At 42.4% G+C, this 23,987-nt stretch overlaps 1 protein-coding gene across 1 annotated transcript; it reads right to left on the bottom strand.

Moving 5' to 3' along the window:
• Positions 1 to 6,353: 6,353 nt before the first annotated feature.
• On the bottom strand, positions 6,354 to 9,386 carry AMER3 (APC membrane recruitment protein 3). Its single transcript, XM_009284280.2, has one exon. It carries the CDS (start codon positions 9,369 to 9,371, stop codon positions 6,354 to 6,356), a length of 3,018 nt encoding a protein of 1,005 aa, XP_009282555.1. The 5' UTR covers positions 9,372 to 9,386.
• Between the last annotated feature and the right edge of the window lie 14,601 nt (positions 9,387 to 23,987).

Raw genomic sequence — 23,987 nt, 5'->3', positions numbered from 1 at the left:
ATGTGTACAGAGCATTCTCAAGCTGAAGATCTGCTTTGCATTCAGTGTCTCCATGACTGTACTCCAGATGGGGCAAGATTTTCTCCTGCTTGAATGAAGAAGCCTGCTCTGTAACTGGATACTAGTCTCTCGCTTCCCCCTTCTTCCCATTCTTATGGCTTCCTGGCCATCACAGCAAAACAGAAGTGAAGCGGGTTTTCTTCAGAATGGTAACAATGGATTCATCCCTTCATTCAAACAAATGGGGTGATATTTGGCCCAATTCCATGCAGATAATTATGTCTTCTATAGCCAAATTCCTATAGCCAAAACCTGACTTGTATTTTTGCAGTTAACTGTCAGGCAAGACGCTAAGCCTCTGAATAAGCAGTTAATTCGTTTGCATTCTGCCTTGACTTCTCCCCATTTCTCACACAAAGGCACTGTTTGTTTCATATGTCCTGTCCCTCAGCCCATGCTGCTGTCCACAGAAACTGTTTTCCTTTTCATTTTTCCCTCCATTGCCATCACCCTGAAAATCTCAAATTCAAGGCTGAAGAAGACTGGGAGCCAACTTCTGCTCTCAGGGTTAAATCTGGGAATCATTCCCCTGGCTTCAAATTTATGCTGGTGCAATGAAGATGAGAATTTAGGTTTCTGTACTGTTGTCAAGAGGGGAAAAATAGAATCCCTATAAGACTGTATCCATGGAAACCATCTTACTGCAATAGCGGGTAAAGCAGCAAATCAATTTCTTCAGTTTTAAAATGAAACACATTTAACAACATTATAGTGCATCTGCCATTTAAGAGATCATCTGTGCTGATAACTGTGTTGAAAAACCCTTCTCTAGCAAATAAGCTGGCAAGAACATTTCTTCCTCCTGATAGAATTCTGATTTTGGGTAGAGTAAGCATTGATGACAAAGTCCCATGAAGACAGTACAGTGAGACAGAGCCAAGTCCAGAAGCAACAGTGTTTAATGAAGGAGAAAATTGTTTAATTTAGCATTTAGCCCAAGTATCTGGGCACATGGTGACTAACACTCAAATGTATTAGCAGAGGCAGTGGCTTGTCACCTCTGTGTCCCTGCTTTTTGCTTCTGTGATACCATATGTGACAAGCAGTACATTTGTACTTTGTGATGCATTTGTCTGAACAAGAGTGTGTGTTATGTGCTTGCCTGTATGTGTGCGTGTGGCTGGTGGACTGTCAGATGAGATTTCAATATCTGGTTCAATGCAAGATGATCTGGGCAACTCACATTATAAAGGTGTATGTTTCAGAGCCAGAGGCATTTCCAATGCAGAAAATGTGCCGGCTGCCTCTGCACTTCATTGTTTTTACATTTCATCATGTGAGACTTGAGAGAGGACCTCTTTGCTATGCCATAGAGGGAGCATGGAAATACATGGATTTCTTTACCTCAGGCCTTGAATGTGTTACCGTGCTCTTTCCCTGCTGTGTGCAGAGGGATTCTGCCTTTATTTTTTCACCTATTAAGGCATCTCTCTGTCCATTTCAAGAAATAATACCATAGTTTATCAGACAATTGCCTATATGGAGATGAGGCTCCATTCTGCTTTTCCTTTTTCTCAAACCCAAACACTGCAGTCTGCCTTCCCTATGCCTGGCAGATAGAGAAATATCTGTCTGGGAGAAATGCAACCTTAATTTAAGACAGAGGGAATAAAGTCGAACCAGGAGGGAATAAAAAGCATTACAGAAATTGCCTAGACTCTGAGTAGCCCTTCAGTTGGTGAGGATCAGATACACATTCCCCTGTCACTTTGCAGTGTCTAGGCTGTATTTTATCTGCTTCTGAATCTCAGTTCCTTGGTAACATCAATCACGTATGCCATACTGTCTTCTTTTACCTACAGCTGCCCTATCTATTATGGCAATCCCTCTTTGATTGACAGTTATCTGTTTTTTTCTGACCTGAGGGCAAGCTTATTGCAATGCGCTCCTTTTAGTGCAATCACTGAACATGTCCAAAAGCTTCAACTGGTGCATAATGTGGCGGTTCAGCATTTGAATGAAGTGAGCACATATTGTTGGGAGCACACGTGGGTTTTGTTGCTCTGCCACATCTACCAGTTAACAGAAGATGCAGTTCAAACCACGTTAAGTGGTAGAAATGCCTCAGTGGTCTGAAAAGCTGTTGTTTGCAGAGAGTGCTTTGTTCTACCTGCATCCAGTTGCTATGACATGCAGTGTTGTCTGTTCGGTCAGTTCCAGAGATTTTAATGGTCAGGAAAAGACATCCCAACTCACTGCTCTAGGACAGCATTCCCTTGTTGAGGATGAAGAGTTTCCTGCTGTAAAACATCTGGTCAAAAAGCACAAACTTCTGCAGCTTGATTTCTATGGTCCATGAATATACAAATCTAGGAAACCTCCCCATATTCAGGGGATGGACTGCATTCACTTCCTAAGTCCTCGCATTTCGATACTGAAGAATGAAAATTATGCCTTTCATTGCACTTCCTACTGGTAATTTCCACCTTCTACATAACCCTTCTATATCCCCGTGTAAGGATGCCATTTGCCACTGGGGTTCCTTTACCATCAAGGTTCAAATTCCTGGTGAGCTCAGATACGAGGCATTTGCAAATTTCTTCCTAAAATGCCAGGGAAGGCAGAAACGGAATAGGAGCTGGGACTGGCACTTTTTGTACACACCACAGTTCTTGTTCTTCATCACAGTTGTCAGTCTGCATTCAGCAGAGTAGAGCAGCCCTGGAGGCCAGGCATGGCTCAGGGGAACCCTGCACACTAGTTGGAGCACGGAGGATGGGCTCATTTGTTACTGTGGGTACTGGGACATGTGGAGACGGGGTGACAAAACCTGGAGATTTTAATGGCTTTTGATATCAGCTTTTCCTCTGCCCCGTGATAAATGGCAAGAAAGTTGACCCTCTCCTTCCCAGCTCCTCCAGGTCAGGCCTGGGAGTCCATGGGAGGAGCAGGGGCTGCATTGGAGCTGCTTATGCAGCATTTGTTCTGAGGGACAAAGCAGGAGCCGCCTCTGGATCTGTCATTTCTCTCACAGCTCCCGAGTGTGGCATTTTAAAACAGTGAACCTTGGAACATTGTTCATGTATAAGTTCTTGGGGTTTGCACAGTCATGTCCAGCGTAGGCATGTTTCTCGATGCTGTCTGTCTCCATGGATTCAGAGGTGACACCATGTTTGTATGTTGCCTCTCTTACACTACCACCCCTGTGATTAAGGCAAAAATCCTGAGTCACCGTCAAAAAAAATTAAAATTTCCGGCAAACCTGTAGGCAATCTGTTAATGTGGGCAGGCAAGAAGATACTGGGTAGGAAAACTCAGTCATATGGCAGTGTTTCTATCTGTCACCACAGCCATTTCTTTTAACCATGCTTAATGACATTTTAATTATTGTCTAAATTCTTTTTCTTTAAGAAATTGTAACAAACAGCAAGCCTGATAAGGCAAAAATCCTGAGTCACCGTCAAAAAAAATTAAAATTTCCGGCAAACCTGTAGGCAATCTGTTAATGGCAAGAGGCAAGAAGATACTGGGTAGGAAAACTCAGTCATATGGCATATCTCTCTCCATGGATTCAGAGGTGACACCATGTTTGTATGTTGCCTCTCTTACAACCACCCCTGTGTGATTAAGGCAAAAATCCTGAGTCACCGTCAAAAAAAATTAAAATTTCCGGCAAACCTGTAGGCAATCTGTTAATGTGGGCAGGCAAGAAGATACTGGGTAGGAAAACTCAGTCATATGGCAGTGTTTCTATCTGTCACCACAGCCATTTCTTTTAACCATGCTTAATGACATTTTAATTATTGTCTAAATTTTTTTTTTTTTTCTCCCCCCCCAGCCATTTCTTTTAACCATGCTTAATGACATTTTAATTATTGTCTAAATTCTTTTTCTTTAAGAAATTGTAACAAACAGCAAGCCTGTAGTGAAATGATTCCTTGAAATGAGACTATTCCTCAAAGTCACTTTGTGAATATGCAAATCCCATCTATATTTTAAAATGTCATTCATTTTACTGTTAGAGAAACCTCTATCAAAAATCAGCAGATCCCTTTTGGAAAAAACTTGAATTGTCTTCTCTCTGGGACTCAGGTGATAGCATGTGAACTGCGTCACATTCCTGACAGAATACCTGGCAGGTATTATCGATGCTGACACATGGTGGCATACAGCAGCTGCCATTTGATACAATGCAGTAGAAAGTGCCCCGAGTCCAGTAATGTCTACTTGCAATATGTCTTGCACAGTATAAAGATACAGTCTGTTACCACTTCTGACAGTCACAGCAGCTATGACTTCCTTCTCCATTTCTACCAGAAAGCAAGGGACTCCTCAAAATTAGAATCCCTTTGCGTTCCTAGCCTGCGAAGGCAGGGATATTCTTAGCAGTACCCTGTGGATTAATATTCACAACAAACTAAAAATATCAGGCCAATGCATACATTGATCTGCTGTTCTAACCCTAAAAAGCTGTGCCTAGCACTGGTTTCTTACATATACTGGCTGTGACCACAAACCTTTCCTTGCCTGTACTGAATTTTTAATTTCAGAAATAATCTAAAAGAGGCAAGTAGCTCTAAGGACTATGGTGTGTCCTTAAATGGCAAGTTCTGCCCAAAAACCTGGTGACACAAGAAGGTGGCTTGCTAGTCAATGTTGTTTGCAACAAAAATGGAAAAAAAGAAAATCACTTCTTTCACTAGAGGAAGACCTAGTTCATGGATGAGCAGGTTATAACTAGACAATGTGTTAGTAAAGGATATTGAAGACTGGCAGTCTCTGGCCCTTAACTTCATGCAGACCCCTGAAAAATACCCCTCCCTGAAATGGGAGACTTGTTAGTGGGGAAGGGCACTTTCACAAAGATGTAAAAAGCAGAGCGGGTGGCTGAATCTCCCAAGACTTGAAAATGTAAGGGGTTTTTTGCCTCATGCAAGAAACACTGTCCTTTTTAGTTTGTGCTGCTTGGGAAGCCGTTAGAGATGACCAGAAAGCAGTCACACTGCTGTGAGCAACAAGAGCGAGAGAAGTGTTGTGTTCCCTGGGTCCCTCCATTCAGTAATGAGCTGTTCCTTAATTCTCTATCCTGGCCCTTGCTGCAGCCTCTTCTCCATCTTCCACCACCTCCAAAGGCTCCTTCTCAGCGTGCCAGGGCTGGGCAGAGTCCAGTCAATCTGTCAGATTTGGCAGGGCACATGATAGAGTATTTACATAAGTTGTATACTTCTACGACAGATTCCTCTCAGCAACTGGAGGACAGAGGATTTCTCAGCTGGCATAGAGTTAGAGCAGTGTGTACAGATAGTATCTGCTCTGGCCTAAAGCCTTGTGTGACAGGCAAATCTGAACCAGCACAATGGCTGCATACCTGATCAGCTCTTTCTGTTTTACAGCAGAGGTGTTTCTTACCCTATGTCAGAGACCAAATTCTGGATCTCCCTATACTATGTAAGTATGGCTCAAGGATTTTCAAAAGCTTGAGGTGCAGCACAGACCCTATAATCCCTCTCTTGAGAAGCCTTTCAAGCCTTGCATGGGGAGCATGCCTTGGCTTCAGCTCTTGCTCTGCCACAGCGTGGTTTGGCCAGAGACCAGCTGCACCTGCTGGAGAGAGACTTCAGGCTTGCAAGAAGGAAGAACATCCTTTTGGTACACTTAGCAGCAGCAGCATAGTATTGTGGGCTTTCCCTTGTGCTTGAGGGCACACCGTATGTATGCAACTGCAGGACAGGGTATGTCTGTCTGCCCTGTGACTTAACGTTGCAGATCTCTGGCTTTCTCGTGTGACCCCCTGCGTAGCAGCTCACACATCAGGACTCCAGTAGAGAGCTCTGCCTAATATCCAGTTATCACTCCAGAGGGGAAGCAGGACATAATTTTTATGCTGTCATTATATAGCAAGAGAATTTCATGACCTGGTATTGAGGAATCTGAGCTGAACGCTGCCGGCAGTTTGTGGCCAGGCAGCCATATCCACCGTGTTGTTCCAAATGTGGCAGATCCTGGAGTGGGAGAAGGAAAAATTTTCCCTGCTTCAGCTGGTGTGAAAACTGCTGCACCTGGGTGGAAGATGGGGCTTCAACCTTTGCACGGGACTTGTAAGACTCAGTGAATGTGATACCTGCTATACGTGGCCCCTGGTTTGGTCAATTGTGTAATTTAAATTCTTGTTACTCTTAACTACCACACTGAAGTGAAGATTAAGAACAATGAAACTAGAAAACTGAGAAACCCTGAGTATATATCAGACTCCGCTGCTGTAAGTGTCCCTCTGTAAAAAGGGAACAGATGTTACTTATTTCACATTTAATTTCAGACTTCCCATAAGCACTCACCTTCTCAATGCAGATGTGTTACTGGTGGTTCCTCCCTGTCACTGCTGTGTCCAGGGTTGCTGCCTCTGGGTGAGGGGACAGAGCGCTTCCTCCAGCCAGGCCCCTGCAGGGGGTCTCTGCATAACTCCACGGCCCTGGGCTGCACTGCGCGGCCTCCTTAGACTGCAGCGAGTCAGCTGGAGAGACGGTGGTGCTGTATGAAGCTTGCGACAAGGTAGCAGGTATGTCTGAGCAGACAGAGTTAAAGAGAGGTAAAAATGTTGGTCTACTAAGAGTTGTAGCAGGGGCAGAGTCACTTGGACTAAGATCAAATGTAAAGTCTTTTAAATAGGAGAGCGCTTGATTATTTAGCTGGGCATATTCAAAATTTATCTTGCTTCTAGTAACCTCATCTAGGATTTTTGCTCTACTTTTCTCATCTTCAGAGCAAATTTGCTCCACATTTTGCTTCAAATTATACAGACTGCTGGATTGGAAACTTGTCTCATAGTTGTATTGGTTTGTGCTAGGAATACTGGAGCATTCTGGATTTTGGGCAATGCAGTTGCATTCATTTTGTAACAATAACTTGTTTTTGTACTGAGATATCTTACGAATGATATTATTAATTTCATTCCCAATGCATCTGTCTTCGAGGTGCTTGTTTTCATAGCTGATTTTTAATGATGCCACTTGTGTTACACAGCGCTCTAAGAGCTGCACTATGTTAGTGCTGTCCTCTGTTGGTGTGGGGCTAATGTAGCTCTGGAAGCGTCTGAGAGCAAGAGGCTGCAGCGGTTTGTCACAGGAAATAGAGAGAGTGTGATACATTGGTTTATTTCTGTCCTCCCTCTCAAGGGGATCCAAGAGTGAGGTCGCAGCAGTCTTGTAGGAGTAACATGATTCTACTTCGTGATTATCATCTAACAAAGGGTTTTCAGAGCTCTGAGAGCCACTCTCTCTGTTCAGCTTTTCTGGCTGTGGGTTTTTATCTCCGGATGTCTCGCATCCTTCTGAAATTGTCACCTTCTTATTCTCAGTTGAAGATGTCTGCAGATTGTCTCCGTTAGCCTGTGATTGTGGTGCATAACTTGATGCTCTGGTGGCTTCTACAGTCCCAGGCACTGTAGATGAATCCTTGTGGTGACTCCCTTCATTTCCTTGGAAATCCAAATTAGATGTGTTAGGGCAAGATTCCAGGCTGTGGTCTCTTTCAGCAACGTTTACTGAAGAGGCCTGGGTTGCATGTTTGCTTTCATCCAAAGACACACATAGGTTAAATGTATTAGATTCTTCCTTGTTTGGTTTCTCCTGCTGAGCTTCTGTGCTCACTTTCTGCTCTGGAGTGGGGCTGGGTGGGATCAATGAATCATTGGACTTTTCTGTCTGTGATTGAAGACTGGGAAGAGAGTCAGGGGAGGAAATGAGTCCCGAGTGTTTTCGCAGCCAGTTTATTATTCCCATGGTCAGTGAAAGCTCAGTATCACAAAGCTTTAGCAAACATTCTTTGCCTTTCCATGTGCTGTGGAAAAAACCCTGGCTGATAATGTCTAGAGCTGGTTGGGAAGCCATGTTCTCCTCAGCTCCAACATGAAAGCTGTAAATGGACAAAGGGATTTCAATGGCTTGTTCTGAAATGCTTTCAGATGTGCACAAGTCATCATCTAGGACTGGGTTTATTTTGACTTCATTTGGGTCATAGAAGAGCTCATAAAGGGCATCTCCGCTGTAACTGTCTCTTGGAAATCTACCTGGGACCCCAGGGGTCTGAGCTTCCTTCATGTCATCATCTTGCCCAGGAGAGAATGAATCATAGTAGCCTTCATCACTTGTGGATGTGGATTCCTGGTTGTCACTTTTTGGCGTTTCTGTTTCTGTGGAGCTCTCTTTGGAATTGTCACCATCTTTATTAGGTGACACTTGGGGGTCTGTCACAGATGTAGCAGCCTGGCTTGTAGCCTTTTCCACCTCAGGACCAGGTATCTTCAGTAACTTCTTATCGAACAGAGCGCTCTGATGTAGCCTCACTGATTTGTTGATGTTGTCCCAAAACTTTGCAAATTCAACAGTCTCATTCTGGCCAGGAGAGGCCAGCTGCTCCACCCCCCCTTGGAAAGAGCCCATGACGGGGCTGTCTTTGCACTTGCTTCGTCTCAGCAGAACTTCTTTGCTGTTCTCCAGCTCCAGGTGAGCAGAGCTCTCATCAGCAAAAATTTCCCCACAGCCAGTGAGGGAATCAAAGCTCTTCAGCGAGGCAACATCTTCACACAGGGTGTTGCAGCAGTCATAGGAAGAGTCAGACTGCAGTTCACTGTCTGAGCAGTCTTGTGACAAGCAATCAGCTGCAAATGTTTCTCCGGTTTTGAAAAGATACTTTGCAAGACGCCCAGACAACTCACTCTTGCAGCCTGGAGAGGACAGATTCTTGTCCTTCTCAACCAGGAACGTGAGGCTCTCTGGTTTATTTTTTTTTATATGAAATATATCTCTGAGCCCTTTCTTAGATCTCTTGAGGGAAATCCTCTTCCTGGGAATGGTTTTTGCGACAGCTGGTACAAAAGGCATCTGTGGCACAAAGTTCCTGTAATCGATCATCTGACTGCTGCATGCAGACTGGCTGGGGCTGACCACACACTCTTTCTTACTGCTGGAGCTGGACATCCCTGAAAAGCTGATGCTATTGACAAGTCGGCCCTTACCCTTTCCAGAAAAACCTTCCTCACAAATCATGCTGCTGGGGCTGCAGTCCTCTGTTTTGTCTGCCTCAGTAACACAGTCATGGGTTTTACTCTTCCTTACGAGTTTGTAGGAGGACCCAGGTGATTTTTCCAGGCAGTTGTCACCAGCCCCATTCCTCGCTGTTCTGGTTGAAAATCTGTAGTTCTTGTGCGTGGCCAAACATGCCAGCTGGACTTCAGCTACACTTTGGTTTCCCTCCAGAGCTGCCTTTTTGTCTTTCCCTGTATCATCTTTGTTGATAGGAACTGTGTGCACTGGTGGCACTTTCTCATGTTGCACGCTGGATTTTATGAAGGTCTTTCCCCTCTTGAGCTCCATACTGCTTCCTCACATCTGTTTCTGTAAAGAAAACAGCAGAATACAAATATTGTGAGGTTGATGGCTAGCACTTGTAAACTTTGAAAACAACTGGAGAACAAAGGGACGGATATTAAGCATTGTACAATTGATTTTGTTTGTCACCAGAAACTTCCATCACTGAGTCATGGTATTGCATGAGAAACAGATCAAGTAAAACTGAAGATATGTTGGCAATGGTTGCAAGATCCAGCAAGGAGAAGACGATATACATTATGGGTTGGTAGCTGAGGCTCAGAGAACATTTTGTCTGCTAGAAATGAGGGGGTTTGGATTTAGGACTATGACTTCAGGATGGCTTTTAACAAGATAGAGGTCCTGTTCTGAAAGTAGAAGAGGCATCAGTGAAAAGCAATGCCTGAGGAACTTTAACATGTGTGTGTATCAGGGAGGCAGCAGTTCATAAATCTGTACCTTTGAGGAGGATGAAGAGCTCAAGGTGGGAAATCTCCTAAGAAAATGGATCAAACGTTTGACACATGATGCTCACTTTATATTAAAATAATCCTTACCTGTGAATAGAAAATCCATAAACCTTGGTACTACCCTGGGAAGCATGCTGAAACTGAATTACTGTTTTTGCTTCCTCCTGAGTATAATGTATAATTCTCTGCACTACTACTTTTGTTGTAAAAAGTAAAAAATGCCACATTGAAAGTCACTGTTAATTATGACAGAAGCATTGTTTCCGATTTACAAAGACCAGTGTAGTACTCTGAGGCATTGCCACATTAAATCTGCATTGTGCATTGATTAGCTATTTCTAAAAATACTCTATTACCCGTATCAATGCCAATTTTGGTCTTTGCCTATATGGTTTACTATTGAATCTGTTTTATGTTTTCATACATCTAATTAGTCATTAATTATTTTAGCCATGACACTCAGTTTTCCAGCAGTTATTTCATGGACACATCTGATCCTTTCCTCCCTTCTATCAACTTGAATATTGAGTAAGTCAATGGACTTACTTACATAAAGGTAGGGCAGGGAAGAAGCAAGCACTTCCTAAAAGCTGTTAGAGAAACCAGATTTTTACTGGATGGGAAGCAGGACAAAAACTCCAAGTCCTGTACTTGAAAGAATGTGCTTGGATCTTTCCTTAATGAGACCTCAGTTAATGACTTATCTTGTTTTGAATTGTGTAGACATAACTGAAACTACTTGGAGCCATTGAACTCTGCAACACACACAAACAACACAGTGCTATCTCTAGCAGTCCTTGACAAACCGTATGTAACAGCTCTGGTGAAATAAAAAATTACCAACACTCCCGTGAGAACAATCTCAGATCAGATCCCTGGATCCAGACCTGCACCCAGTACAAAGACAGCCAGGGAGATTTTAAATTCAGCACCAAGCCTAGCCTTTGTACACTCTTAAAGTACAACTTAAAGCAGTCTTTAGTCTACCTTGAACTGTAACAGCTGTCTGTAGCCTCCAGAGGCTTTCCAGTTGCCAGGGCATGCTGGGAACAGCAACAGTCTGACCAACACCTCACAAGATACAGGTCTGTGTATCTGGGAGTTCTGTCACCTGCAGCGCTTCTCCAGCAGGCAGATCAGTTACAGCCTGTTTCTTATAGAAGCTGCAAACTGGCATGCCATTAGCAATATTTACAACTAAATGTAGGTCAGTGACAAATGGTAGAAAACGTAAGGATAAAGTGTGAATATTCGACACCAAGAGTATGGATGCTATGGAAAACATGGTGGATGGTGATAGATGGGCGTCTATCAGTATGATTGAGATGTTGGCACATTTATTTGCATTTGGGGCTGCGCATTTGGGGCTGCACATGAGTATGCAGAGCATTCCTAATGAAAGCCAGTAAACATTTTACTACATTGTCAGGTATCTGGAGTGCACTGATGCTACAGGAAACTTGTTTTGCATATTTAGAAATAGGTCACTGGGACATGATTACACTCCTTTTCTGAAAAGCAAGGTGTGATTGAGAAGAAATTCAGTGTGCAGAACTCCAGCAGAGTTGTGAAAATGATCAGAAACAACTGACGCAAGACCAATTATTAATATCCCCAAAATAAAGTGTCTGACACCTCAGTCCTTTGTAATTGTACTGTGTCCCTGTGGGAAGTCCTGCTGCTGAGAAGCTCCTTAGAAGTCTGTGACATGACAAATGCTAGCATTATAACGATGTTATGTAGGACTCTTTGAAGTCCTACAGCTGTTTCTGCCCACTCTGAGTATTAAGCAAGGGTCATTTCTGTAATTGCATACTTGGGAAGTTTTTCTGTAGATGCATTAAAAAGGCTTTTAGAGGTGGATTTGTTTTATTATCAAGTATGAAACTTATTAAAGCTAAGAATTCAGGACATCATTAGATAATCTTTTGAATAAAGAAATCTTTGATCTGAATTGTATCTCCTTTATAAGAAAAACAATGGACTACCAGTTTGATAACTGGGGCTAGAAACTTCAAGGCTTCTTCTGCCTTTTTGTATAGATTAGATGAACAGTCTTAACATGAAAGCCCAAATGGCCTGAATAACACCTGTACTGAGAATATATGTAGTATAATAATGTAAGATACACTGATGGTAGCCTATGCTACCTTTTCAGTTTCCTCTGATGAGGAAAAAATAAGTTAGGTGGTTTTTTTTTTTTTTAATCTACTATATATATAATCACCAACTTTGTATTCTAATTGTTTAATGTCTCTATTTAATCCCATATATTCTTTTTCTCATTTTCCCCCAGGATTCATGCCAGACTAATTAGTATCTAGTTCATTGTGTCATCCTGCTTATCCTGTTTGAACACTGGCACAGCTTCGGGAATCTTCCCCATTAAAAATGCTATTAAAAATGAACACCAAGAAAAGGAAGATCTCCTCAGCCAACTCTTTGAGAGCTCTTAAGGGCAGACTACCAGAGTCTGCAGATTTTTTAAAATATTCGTCTCAGATGCTGTTTTGTAACTTCCCATACTATGAGTTCCTCTTCATCCTCATATGATATTAATTATCAATGAGCTTCTTTCCAAATATAGAACAGAAATATTTATGCAATGCCACTCTCTTTCTATATCTATTAATACTTTTAGCACTTTTGGTTGTAATGGACTATACCATGATACCTTTTTTCCCTCTCTGCAGGGACAAAACCCCAGAACCTGTACCAGTGACGTTAGAAACAGATTAAAGTGCTGTAAGGGAAAGTTACCCTTCAGTGGTTATGTAAAGCTAATCAAAATTCTGTGAAAAATTATTCTAGGCATTTAAAAAATGGTACATCTTACTTGGGATTTCTTGACCCATGCACTCAGCTACACTATTGCCTGTCTCTGCTTCTTTTTAATTATTCTCCTCTTGGACTTAACTTGCAGTATATCTCTTCTTCCACAGGGATAAATGGTGTATGAGGGACAGACTTCCACCTTTGCAAAGGAAATTTATTTGCAATTAAAAATCACTGTAAAGAACAGAAACCTGTGGAAATTAGCAGTCAGTCTACAAAGGCTAGGTTGTTTTGTTTTCAGCAGGCTCAGGATGTTTTCTTCATTAATGTTACTTGACCTCTTTTTTTAATATCTGTGAAATTACTTATGGAACACATGTTTAAATGGAGGACATCCTGAATCTTGTACTGGGCTACAGTTTAATTGTCATTTACAATGATCTTAGGTGCAGCAGCATTGAGACTTCCCAGCTACAGTAAACAGTACTTTTATCTGTCTTGATCATACCAGCTGCTCACTTTCAGAATTTCACAAGTGTCTGAGCAGGCAATTAGATCCGGATTTTGGGCTTATACTATAATGGAAATAAGGTTTTGGTTTAAATTTGTATAATATTGCTCATAAAATGCAGCGATACTTCATGCTCAAAGATATACCATCTGTGCAGGGTGTCTGACAGCCTTTTCATAAACACAGAAGGTTCTACTGTGTCTGTGATTCATCTAAAAGTAAATTAAAGTTTTAGAATGGGAAGGTGAACACGTTCCTGTGGGCTGAGGAGACGTGGTTTTAGGACAGTCAAAGCAATTGCTTATAGTCCTGGGTTATGAGGACCTGAACAAGACTGAGTTAGGTAACTGTTCTGGTTAATAGGAGCCATATTCGGGTGGCCTAAATTCTACCTAAGTCCAGGTCAATAGACAAGGAGGCCAAAGAGGGGTGCAGCGGAGCTGGACCGGCTATTCATTAGGAAGCAGGAGGAAGATGGGTGGAGGCAGGATTCAAACTGTCCAAATTTTGCCTCTGACATGTGGGTCAGAGAAGAGAGAGGTCACACTTGCCTCTGCCCATGGCCCCCAAAGCTTTCTGCCAGGCTGAGCTGTCTACAATTTTCCCTCTCTGGAGGAATGGAGGAAGACTTGCTTTGGTTTTTGGGCTGGTGTCAAAGTTATTATCTTACATCTTACTAGCTTATCTCACAGTGGAAAGGTTTGTTTAGGTTATCTTCTAAGAAAAGGTAAAATATATTGTGCTTTAATGTGTCAGTAGCTAAAATAGCAGTCCTCTTGGATGTAACTCTAGGAAGATCATCCTACTGGGAAAGTAGAAGTATCTGCTTCAGTGAGGTTGCATGGATAGAAATAATAGTATTACGAAGAGGAAATTTAGATTAACTCTCTGGCTTTGGCAAGTTTGGCTCAAAATTACTTTCGCTTAAGTAGGAAAAAATATAATTAAGGTTCATTTATTCCAAAATTTTATCAGCTGTCTGTCTTGGACACTCTTACTTGCTTGTTTGATGTGTAATATATATAATTGTCTCTCTTGGAGACAGAAATAAGCAAAATTCAGAATACAGTCATTGTTTTGCAGGGGAGATAGGAGTGTTCTTTCTGCTTCTTTACATTTAGTTCATTCTTAAAATTGGCAGGTTGTGGAGCAGAAATAAGCAAAATTCAAATTACAGTCATTGTTTTGCAGGGGAGATAGGAGTGTTCTTTCTGCTTCTTTACATTTAGTTCATTCTTAAAATTGGCAGGTTGTGGAGATGGTACGTTGCTGTCTCTTGCTAAGCAGAATTCTGCATGCCACTTGGAGTCTTAATTTTGCCTCCCTCCAAGCATTTTCCTTCTATTAAATGAAAGAGTTGATAAACATTACATACTCTTTTAGGTTTTTTAATTTAAAAAGAAGGAAAAAACTCTATTTGGGCGGCTTTTATGTTTTAGGATACAAGTTTGGAGTGAGTCCAAAATCTCTTTTCCACAAGCGGCTTCATATCAATCAGACTTAAGATCCTGAATATCAGAGTTACCTTTGAAAATGTTACTACTGCTTTCCAAGCAAAAATAGTAGCATAATTAAATTTCCTGAAAACATATATCTGGTTTGGGCATTTGGACATGTATTATGCTTAAAATGGATGCAGTTTAGATGAAATGTTTTTTAAAATATTTCTTGAGAAATCATATAATGGGAAAGGGAAAAAGAATGGAGCACTCCAGGAGGCTTTCCCTTCCTATGCCTAGTTAACCTCGGGAGGATTTTTGCTGGGCACCAGTTGGAAGTCCTAAAATGCAAAAACAAGCAAGCATGAGGTGGTGAGAGCCACAGCTACTTTGAAAGACAGTGGACAATACTAATTTTTAATGCTTAGGATCTAATCAATTAGCAATGCATAAAGAACAGCTGGGGCTCCCAGTAAAGCATACGTGGGGGTATTTTTGGAGTAAGACTATTTACAGTCAAAAACCTTAACTCTCTATCTCAGAAGATAAAAGTTAATAATGGAAATACTTACTAATAATCATGAGCATATATTCCATTCTGTTAATTTTATTTTTTATTACAAAGCAATAAAATGTTTCCTTGCTAGAGGGTAGTGATGCCTTGTTTGCAGTTATTGTAACACTGTTTCTAGTAAGTAAATAAACATAACAGTTCTTATGGTGAAAACCAAAGAGGATTTTAAAGCAGGGCTCATCTTCTCGCTCAAACTGATTATTTTGCTAGTATCTCATCTCCATTAGAAAACAGAAAAGAACAGGGTGGAAAGGATGAAGGATGTAATCAGGGACAGTCATGATTTAGGAAACAGAAGAATGTTTATTTTTAAAGATGCCTGTGTGACACACAAACCTGCGCTGAGATCATGCTGCTTGTTAGGAGTACTCCTCTCATCATCATTAGTGGCTGTATCTTATCATTTCCCTTAATCATTTGTCTCTCTTGGGTATCCCAGGATGCCTAGTTATTTGCATATACATTTAGGTCAGGCAATGGCTTTCTCATGAAGAACCAGCAAAAAGCACATTGGTGTGTTTTTCTTCAACCTTAATTCCACTGAGCACACGAAGTAAAATCCCATACTCCCCAGCAGAATACTAGAAGGATGTGTAGTTAAATGCTTAATCTTATCAGCAATGTGCTATAGGGAAGCCTGAACCTTCCTTTAAGCCCTGCCAACTGTTCCATGGAGCTCAGGATTTTTCATAGTAGAATTAACCACGTTTCTAGTCCCAGCATACTGTCCTGCTGTGTGGCAACAGGAGGGATCCCTGGGGGAACAGCAGCACCCGCTGCTTCCCCCAGCCCAGCGTGGGGCACCCACTGCTTCCCCCAGCCCCGCGTGGGGCATGCAGCAGGGCAGAAGGAGGCTGAGACCATGACAAAAGGAAGCTTCTTCTCTGACAAAACCTCTGCACCTCTCGCTCAGTTTTCTTCTGTACCTGAGACTGAAAGAAATGTAACTGCTTGAAATGTTCCAACTACACCATGTAAAAGGGCAGCATAAACTCCTGCACAGGAAGCTATCGAATCACTACTCTATTGCTAGGAGAAGGCAGCTGAGCAGAAATTTCCGCTGTGTACCTGAGAAGGAAACAGGGCATTTTTTACTTGCCCTGACCAGCAGCCTGTTGGTACCAGACAGCAAAGTGTTAATGCTGTCAGCTTTGGCTGTTTTCAGTAATTTATGGATTTAAAAGGAGATAGGATGTGCATTTATATGAATACAGGCACACACTTGTCAGATGTATGGAAAAATAAGTAAAAAAACAATGCTTCAAAAACGAGCAGTCATCCCAAAATAATAGTCTCTCGGAGTCGCTGTGAGTATCAGAGTAAAGGAAATGCCATTGCACCAGAGCAAACAATAAGGCAGATCACAAAAATCCTACTCACCATGTTTTATCACTGAGCAGAAATCCTCTGTCTCCTAGCCTTGCCACTGAGGCTGGTCTTTATCCAGAGGCTCCTGTGATGCTTTTCAGATTCTGAGGGGCTGGACCACTGCTGCTCTCCAGTGTTACTCTCCACCCCCTGTCTTTTCCTCCTCCTTCTTCCTTCATCCCCACCCCCTCATTCCTCCTGCTTGTAGCTTTTTCGTACCTTACATAGATTCTAGGCTTCCACATGTAGCTTGATTTAGGAAAGATGCTTATTTCAGCCATCTGCCTGATGCCATGGAAATGCCTCCATTGCTAAGGAATAAAAGCCCAGAAGGTAAGCTCGGGAGTCCTGAGCCAGCATTTTGGTTCCTCTCCATAAGACTGCTTATTAAATAGGTAGGAACACATCCAAATTAATTTCATTTCTCACATGTTTTTTTGTTTCTGACTAGGATTCAGGAAAAGCAGTCCTAACATATTCTTAGGTTAGTGAGATGCTTCACTGTGCAATGTATGCAGATTATTGGACTGTGCCGCCCTTTGTAAGGCTTTTGCTAATGCTGAAGTTAGAGGGGATTTCATGTGGGATCAAAGTGGCTTAAAGGGAGAGAGTGAATATTTCTACTGCCCAAAGCTAGAGTGCCTGGTGTCAGCCTCATATTGCCTTCATCAAACATGATTTATTGAATTCTCCTTACAGTCAGTCTAACTTCTGCTTCAGTATGCAGTGAAGTCAACATCTGATGTTACATCATTCTTTGTTATATAGATGAGTTTATTACCATCACAAACACCAGAGCTTTTATTTCACAAAAGCATAAAGCTGGCATCCTTGCCCCAGCCCTCTCCCTGTGAAGGGCTTCCAACCTGATTGTATTTTGATTGTCCCTCCCCATTAACTCTCCTCTGAGTCCTTACATCAGTCTCTCAAACCCTCTGCCTTCTCCTTCCTGCTTGTTGAAACACCTCTGTTGGGGGCATGATAGGAGCCTCTTAAAAGCAAAAGTGTATGCCATGAAGCAGTGGCTTAATCCACTTAAGTAGCTCTCCTGTGAGCTGCAGTTTAGAGCTGTGCTCTAGGAAAATGCAGTAGTTTGTGTACAGACTGGCATATCTGTGGGCAGTTTACCCTTCTGATGTAGGGGCTAATATCATGGTTGCTTTAAGGTTGTGAACAGGCAGCTCTCAGATGATTGAGTGAGACAGAGCAAGTTCAGACAGGTCCAGTCTGTGCAGGTATTTAGAAAATTCTCCAGCTCTGTATGAACTGAAGATGAGCGTTCCCTCACAACTGGAGCAGGTGCATCAGAGAGCTGATCTCTTCTGTCCCCACATGACAGCAGAAGGGGAACAAAAGCTTTAACATGCTACCTGTTCTCATCTCCCTTTTCACAGTGTGCTTTAGCTGAACTTTGGAGATGGGGGAGGGAAGGAGCTTAAACTTTTATGCTGTCTAAGCTTCTAAAGCTGAAAAATCAGCCGGTTAACCTTAACGAAGGCAGAACAGAGCGCTTCTGCTCTGAGTGCCAGCCAGTAAGCCACGCAGGTGTCCCTGATGGTAGAGACTGGAAAGTTATATCTTGGAAAACACCCCGGGTTCAGTCCAACCTGCCACGAGTAGAAAGCCCTTGTGTGACTTCACCAAAAGACTGGCAGGAGGAAAGAACAAGCTGTGGGTGAATCCTAGTAGCTCTGGCAAGCAGATTAAGACCAATCATCAGAGAAAATACATTAATTAGAAATAGATTTGATGTTGTTTATTCTGCATGAAATATTTGTATTAATATAGGAGGAAGCCTTTCTTCACGATGGGTATATGAAGCCACCAAGTTTTCAGGTAGTACATCCTCGCTCTGCAGTGATGTCGCTTTTGAGCACTCTGTTTTGGAAAGAGGGAACCTTTAAAACTTTGAAGTCCTTCTTTGTAACACCAAGGCTTGTTAGAAATGCTGATAGACATGAGAGTCAATCAGAGGTCACTTCTGGTGCTGATTCAAGGCTGGTGGATGGTGTTGGTATTGTCTGAGCAAACCTAGCAAAACTAGGGGTTTAGATTTTTTTTTTTATTTGAAAATTATTCATGCACCCAATTTCTGAGCTGAGTTTCTGAACTCTGAAGTGTAGGCATTAAAGGTAAAGATACATCAGAAAAGATGTACCCAAATATGCCACATGGAGAAGGAAATAGACAACAGAGAGCACTTAAAATTGCATTTGAAGCCTACTTCATACTCAGCTCAAGCTCAGTAAGACAAGCCATCCGCAAAGATTTAGAGAAGAGAATCTGGCCAGGGAGAAGCTCTTAGCTCCAGTAGTGTTTCAGGTAGTTCCCATACCTGCTGTCTCTAGGACAGTCTGTTGCCGCTCTTTGAGAACTGGGAAAGCTTTCCTATAGATGTCCCTGTTCCTAACAAATGGCACCTGTTGTCCCTTTGCTGGTGGAGTTAGAGGAGATCACTCTAGACCTGGATGAGATACACAAATCTGTTCATGGTGACTCAGGTAAAGCAGCTCCTGTGATGAGAGAACTCCAGGTTTTAGGATGTTTACTTTAGGATGTTCATATGGACAAACATTTCCACCTTTAGGGCCTTTTATTTCCCTTCATCAAGGGAAGTGGCCCAAATCCATTGGCCATCCATAGCCATAGCTATCTGTAGCTATCCGTGGCCGTAGCCATAGCCTGCACTGGCCTAAATCACAATCTCATTGCATGCACTTGTAAATGCACAGTATGTTGAATAGCAGTTGAACCATGGTAGCCTTTATGCATTGCAATAGAGCTTTTTTTTTCTTCCTAAATAGTTCTCAACTTGTAGTTCCCTGAACGATCCTTTTCTGCTATCACTTCATTTCAGGCTATTTCACTGTGGCTGTTGATCAGCTTGGTTCAAAAGGTTGGTTCTTGGAGAATCTAATCATCCTCTCTGATTAACTCTGATTAATTCAGTCTGTCCAGAATTGTTTGGGGCATCAGTGGGCATAAAAGGGAAGGGAAATCAGAAAACTGTAAATGAGGGGCAAATGGAACAGCTGCCATCTGTTTAGCAGAAGCACACAGCCCTTGGCATGGGGAGTAAGAAGAGGGCCCTTGAGAGAAGAAGGGCTAAGGAACGTACAGTCCCTGGCATGGCAAGAGTACGGCAGCAGGGATCCTTGGTATCCAATGAGGAGGACTGGGGAAAGGAGGAGGAAAATCCACATAAGGGGTGGCATGGAAACACAGGGAGGGAGTTTTTAGATGAAGCAGGACCAGCCTGCCAGAACTTAGAAGCCTGCATCTCTCCAGTGTGGGTAGCAAATGTTTGCATCAAGTGATTGAAGACAACTATTAGCATGAGCAACTCACAAAAAGCAAACTATACTATTTTTTAATTTTCTGTCATGGAAGAATGTAGCAGATTCTTTAACCCTGAGACTCAGAATGAAACCGTTTGCTGAGATAGCTCTATTTGTTTCCAAGGAATTACTTACAGAATGAATTTGACACAGGCTATTTCCTGCCAGTGAACTAATGAAGAGTTTAACATCTCCAATCCAGTTGAGCTTTCTGCTAACATCAGCTTAAACTTAATTATTCATGGATTCTTATCAGTATTTCTTGGTTTTGCATGTCATAGAGAATTGGTAATGGGATATGGAGCTCTTTCTCTCCAGATTGCTAGCAGAAGACTGCCCTAGGTTGAAGGGAACAATCTTTGCTACTTATCTGACTGCTTCCCAGGTCTTACATTAAGTTAATTGCTACTCTCTTCTCAGTGACTTGGTGAGCTAGTGTCTGCTGCAAAATTTAGGGTTGTGAATTGCTGTTAATAACATCAGTACTTAGCAAAGGAAATAGAAGGATTTTTATCCACAGATTTCTGTAAGTGTATTCCACCTCAACATCTCCTGCCTGTCTTCCCTGTGAGGCACTGTTGTTGCCATATTTGCTGCCAAGGGGATGAGGTGGAGCAGGTAGGGTTGCAAGAGCCCCTTTCAGTACTGGTATTAAAAAGCTTGGTTGTCCTGCCTGCCAGCCAGCCCTCGGAGTACCAATAATGATACCCTTGAGGGCAGGAAGGAGTGCTGAGTGCCTCCAGGATGGGACTGATCACATTCTCAGTATTGCTATTCTGGGTACTATGGATGACTGATTGTGAACTGCTTGTTGCCTCAAAGAAGAATGAAAAGGGATTTTGAGAAAAAAGAAAATTTCTTCATTTCTTCAGCTGCTCATGATAGAATAGTGGCTGCCCTTAAACTTTCTGCTTTAAACAAAAAGCTCTCAGGTAATAAATGCTTACCTGTAAAATCAATGTGGGAAAAATTAGCTGCATTAAATGCTATGAAGAACTACTCCAGAAGAATTGTTTCACGAAATCATGAAGATCTCCAGGGCTCTAGAGAACAGAGACAACACCTGGGAGGGACATGACACCTCAGGGACCTGACTACAGAAATGTTTAAATACAAATTTCCAAGGCACGTATTCAGAAGTTTTTCCATTCCAGATATGCCTGTGTGTCATAGACATCTGTCCAGATGAGGCAAGAATACCTCCAGTTTATTGAACTGCTACTGTCATTAACAGAAGCTCCCTGTCTCAAAGGCAAAATAATCATTCAGCATAAAGCATGGGGGATGGCAAAATGTGTTGTTCCACAGATATCCCAGTACAACCTATAAGCAAAATTTTCTCAGCTTCTGCTGAGGAAGATGCTAGTGTGATGACTTCAGGGAAGGTTATAGGAAATTTTTGTATGACTTGGTTTCCCTGCTTAATTTTATATTGTTCTCTGCCTGAGTACATACAATTAAGTCCTCTGAAGGCTTTGTTAAAGGCTCAGTCAGGAAATCAAAAAAGAGATACAGGTGGAAGTAGCCGTAGATACACAGCCTCAAATAACAGAGAGAGACCATCAGTGAGGGAGAAACTATTTCAGTCGCTCTAATGGGATAGTCTTTCAAATGCTAAAGCTGGGATCAAAGGAGGGCTAAACCCAAAAAGACCTAGAGAAGAGAGAAGTGAGTAATTAAAGTTAGTGAGGGTGAGTGTAAAAGCCCAGCAGGTTGAGATCTACATGCACAGACGGGGATACTGAGCTGTGAGCAGGACAGGTTGCTGCTCCCACTTCTATCTTTCACTGTTTGTATGCTTTTATTTTGTATCTCAGTGAAAAAATAAATTGTGTGTTGCACAGAGATGCTAGCTTGGTCACGTGGCAGATAATATACGTGTCACAGGATCTTGCAAAGGAGTCCTCATGGGTGGTATGGGGGCCACGAACCAAATCACAAATCCTGTTCTGAGGGAAGAAACCTCTTGGCTGAGTGTATAGTTGATGGGACCTCGATGATAAAGAGTACTACAGCCAGTTTGTTGACTGTGACAAGTAGCACCTTGCTGTATGTAAAATCCCACTTATCTGCCAGTCAGTATTTAAAAACAGGCAAAGAAAAGAACATTCGGAAGATGGATGAAAAATTAAGCCTTTGAAATCACCAGCAGTGCAGTTGGTAGCAATTCAGTTAGAAATGCTTATGGTTGATCTACTCAATCGAACATACATTTTGGAAACAAACCTGTGTGTTGGATTTATATTGTTGGTGGTAATGTCGCAGCCAAATTTTGTTTTGAAGTGGCAAGTTGTACATCTTAGAAGAGAATAAAATACTGGCTTTTAAATGCAGCTTGCTAGCAGTCCTAGAGATAATGTTTGGCAGTGTTTGTTTCTCTTGTTTTCCTACCTCCTGTGTGCTAGGTGGTAGTGGCTAACTCCAGAAGCTTACTGCCTGCTGCTGCCTTTACTGCCATCACAGCTGGAAGGTGAAACCTCTAACTGTGGTCCCTGAAGTCACTAAATGATGTTTGTGGTAGGAGTATGGTATTACAAGCAAGGCTCTTATGGTAGTGAAATACGACCATTAATATATTTTTGCAGTTACAGTAAATAAAGCAGTAAAACTGAAAGAACCCAGCTTCTGACGAAGTGCTCCATTAATGTATCATGAGTATTGACAACGCCAAGGTCATCATTTGGTTTGCAGCTACACTAATTACCAGCAGGTTTTAAAATACGGTATTTTATGGGTCTTCTAGCTGGCAGGCTATTTAGAGATGGGTGATTTGTTGAGCACTATTCTTTGGGCTTTATCCTTTCATGGCTTTGGCTGTCACCATAGCTCTGCAACAAAACAATCTCTCCTGGCAGTTTGAATTTTTCACGGAGAGGTTATTAACATTTCTAAGCCAGCTGATATGCCTAGACAGTACTCAAGCATATTAAACTGTTACATATTTCTCTTACAAATGTGCAGTAGCCATTTTCCAACCAGTAGCCAAGTGCCAGTGCAAGCTAGGGTGGTGTGGTGGCTGGGAGACAGAGGAACACTGTGTTCGAGGACAGAAAGCTGGGAGCCGAGCTCAGCTGGGGCCATGCGAGTGTGTTACGATAGGGTGGATGCTCTGTTCTTTGTTGCTGTGTGTTGAGGGGGGTGGTAAGCCTGTGAAATAGGACACCCTCATTCAGGAAAAGCAATTCAGAAATTATTCTTGAGCTTTAATACAGAGATGGCAATTTCTCGCCCTGCAGACCGGCTACTACAACCTGCACTTCTGAAAAGGACTAGTGTTTTTTTAAATACCTCCGTGTCTAGGCACCTGGTTTGAAACACCTCACAGGGAGTCCAACTCTTTTTGAAAATCAAACACCTTAAGGTACTTCGAAGCCCTTTATACGTTGGATTTTTACTACGAAAAAAAGCAGCAGGAGACTGATGAGTTTGCAGTGCTTGAGTGGAAGGTGTATGAAAGAGTATGACGTGGGGAGCGCTGCTGACTGCATGGTCATAGCTACATAGTCAGTCATTTGAAGCTTGACAGTGTTTCAAAAAGCCTGATCCATTCAGAGCTAACTGAGAGTGGTATCCCAAAATGGACAGAAGCCAGCCACAAAATGAGTTAACTTCTTCCTCAGCTCATTAAATGAGTTGCCAGGTCAAGAATGAAGTCTGGATTCACACGTAGGTACGTGTGTTGTCACAGAAATGGTATGAGAATGACAGAGAATGGGGACCTTGATTTCTTCATTTGTTGCTTTAGCCTGAAGTTTTCTGTACAAGCAATGTTGCTGCATCTCCTCACACTGTGTAGGGCAGGGGGTCTGTGGTGGACATCCTGCAAACTAGTCACAGGAGCGCCAGTACTGCTGGTTGGAGCTGGAGGAGGCAGATTTCTCTGCCTTTGCGTGTTTCCTGTTACAGATGTTTTCCCTAATGCCAGCATGGATCAAACCCAGGTTAGTCTGCTCCAGATTGGGAAGCATTGCCCCAGTAATTAGAAATTACCCAAAATAACAAGGTGCTGCAATAGCTAGGTAGTGGAAGGGCCCAGGTAGTATGCAGAGAAACATGAGTCAGGGAGGAGGCTAGCTCTTAACTGCTGTGGTCCTCTTCCCACAAGTGCTGCTGCCCACGGCGGTGAGGGGAGGAGTGGGCAGCCAGG

This window comes from Aptenodytes forsteri, unplaced genomic scaffold, assembly GCF_000699145.1.
Source record: "Aptenodytes forsteri isolate BGI_AS27 unplaced genomic scaffold, ASM69914v1 Scaffold278, whole genome shotgun sequence".
In the NCBI taxonomy this organism is placed as follows: Eukaryota; Metazoa; Chordata; class Aves; order Sphenisciformes; family Spheniscidae; genus Aptenodytes; species Aptenodytes forsteri.
The sequence above is the reverse complement of the archived record's forward strand: the minus strand, read 5'-3'. Positions and strand labels throughout refer to the sequence as shown.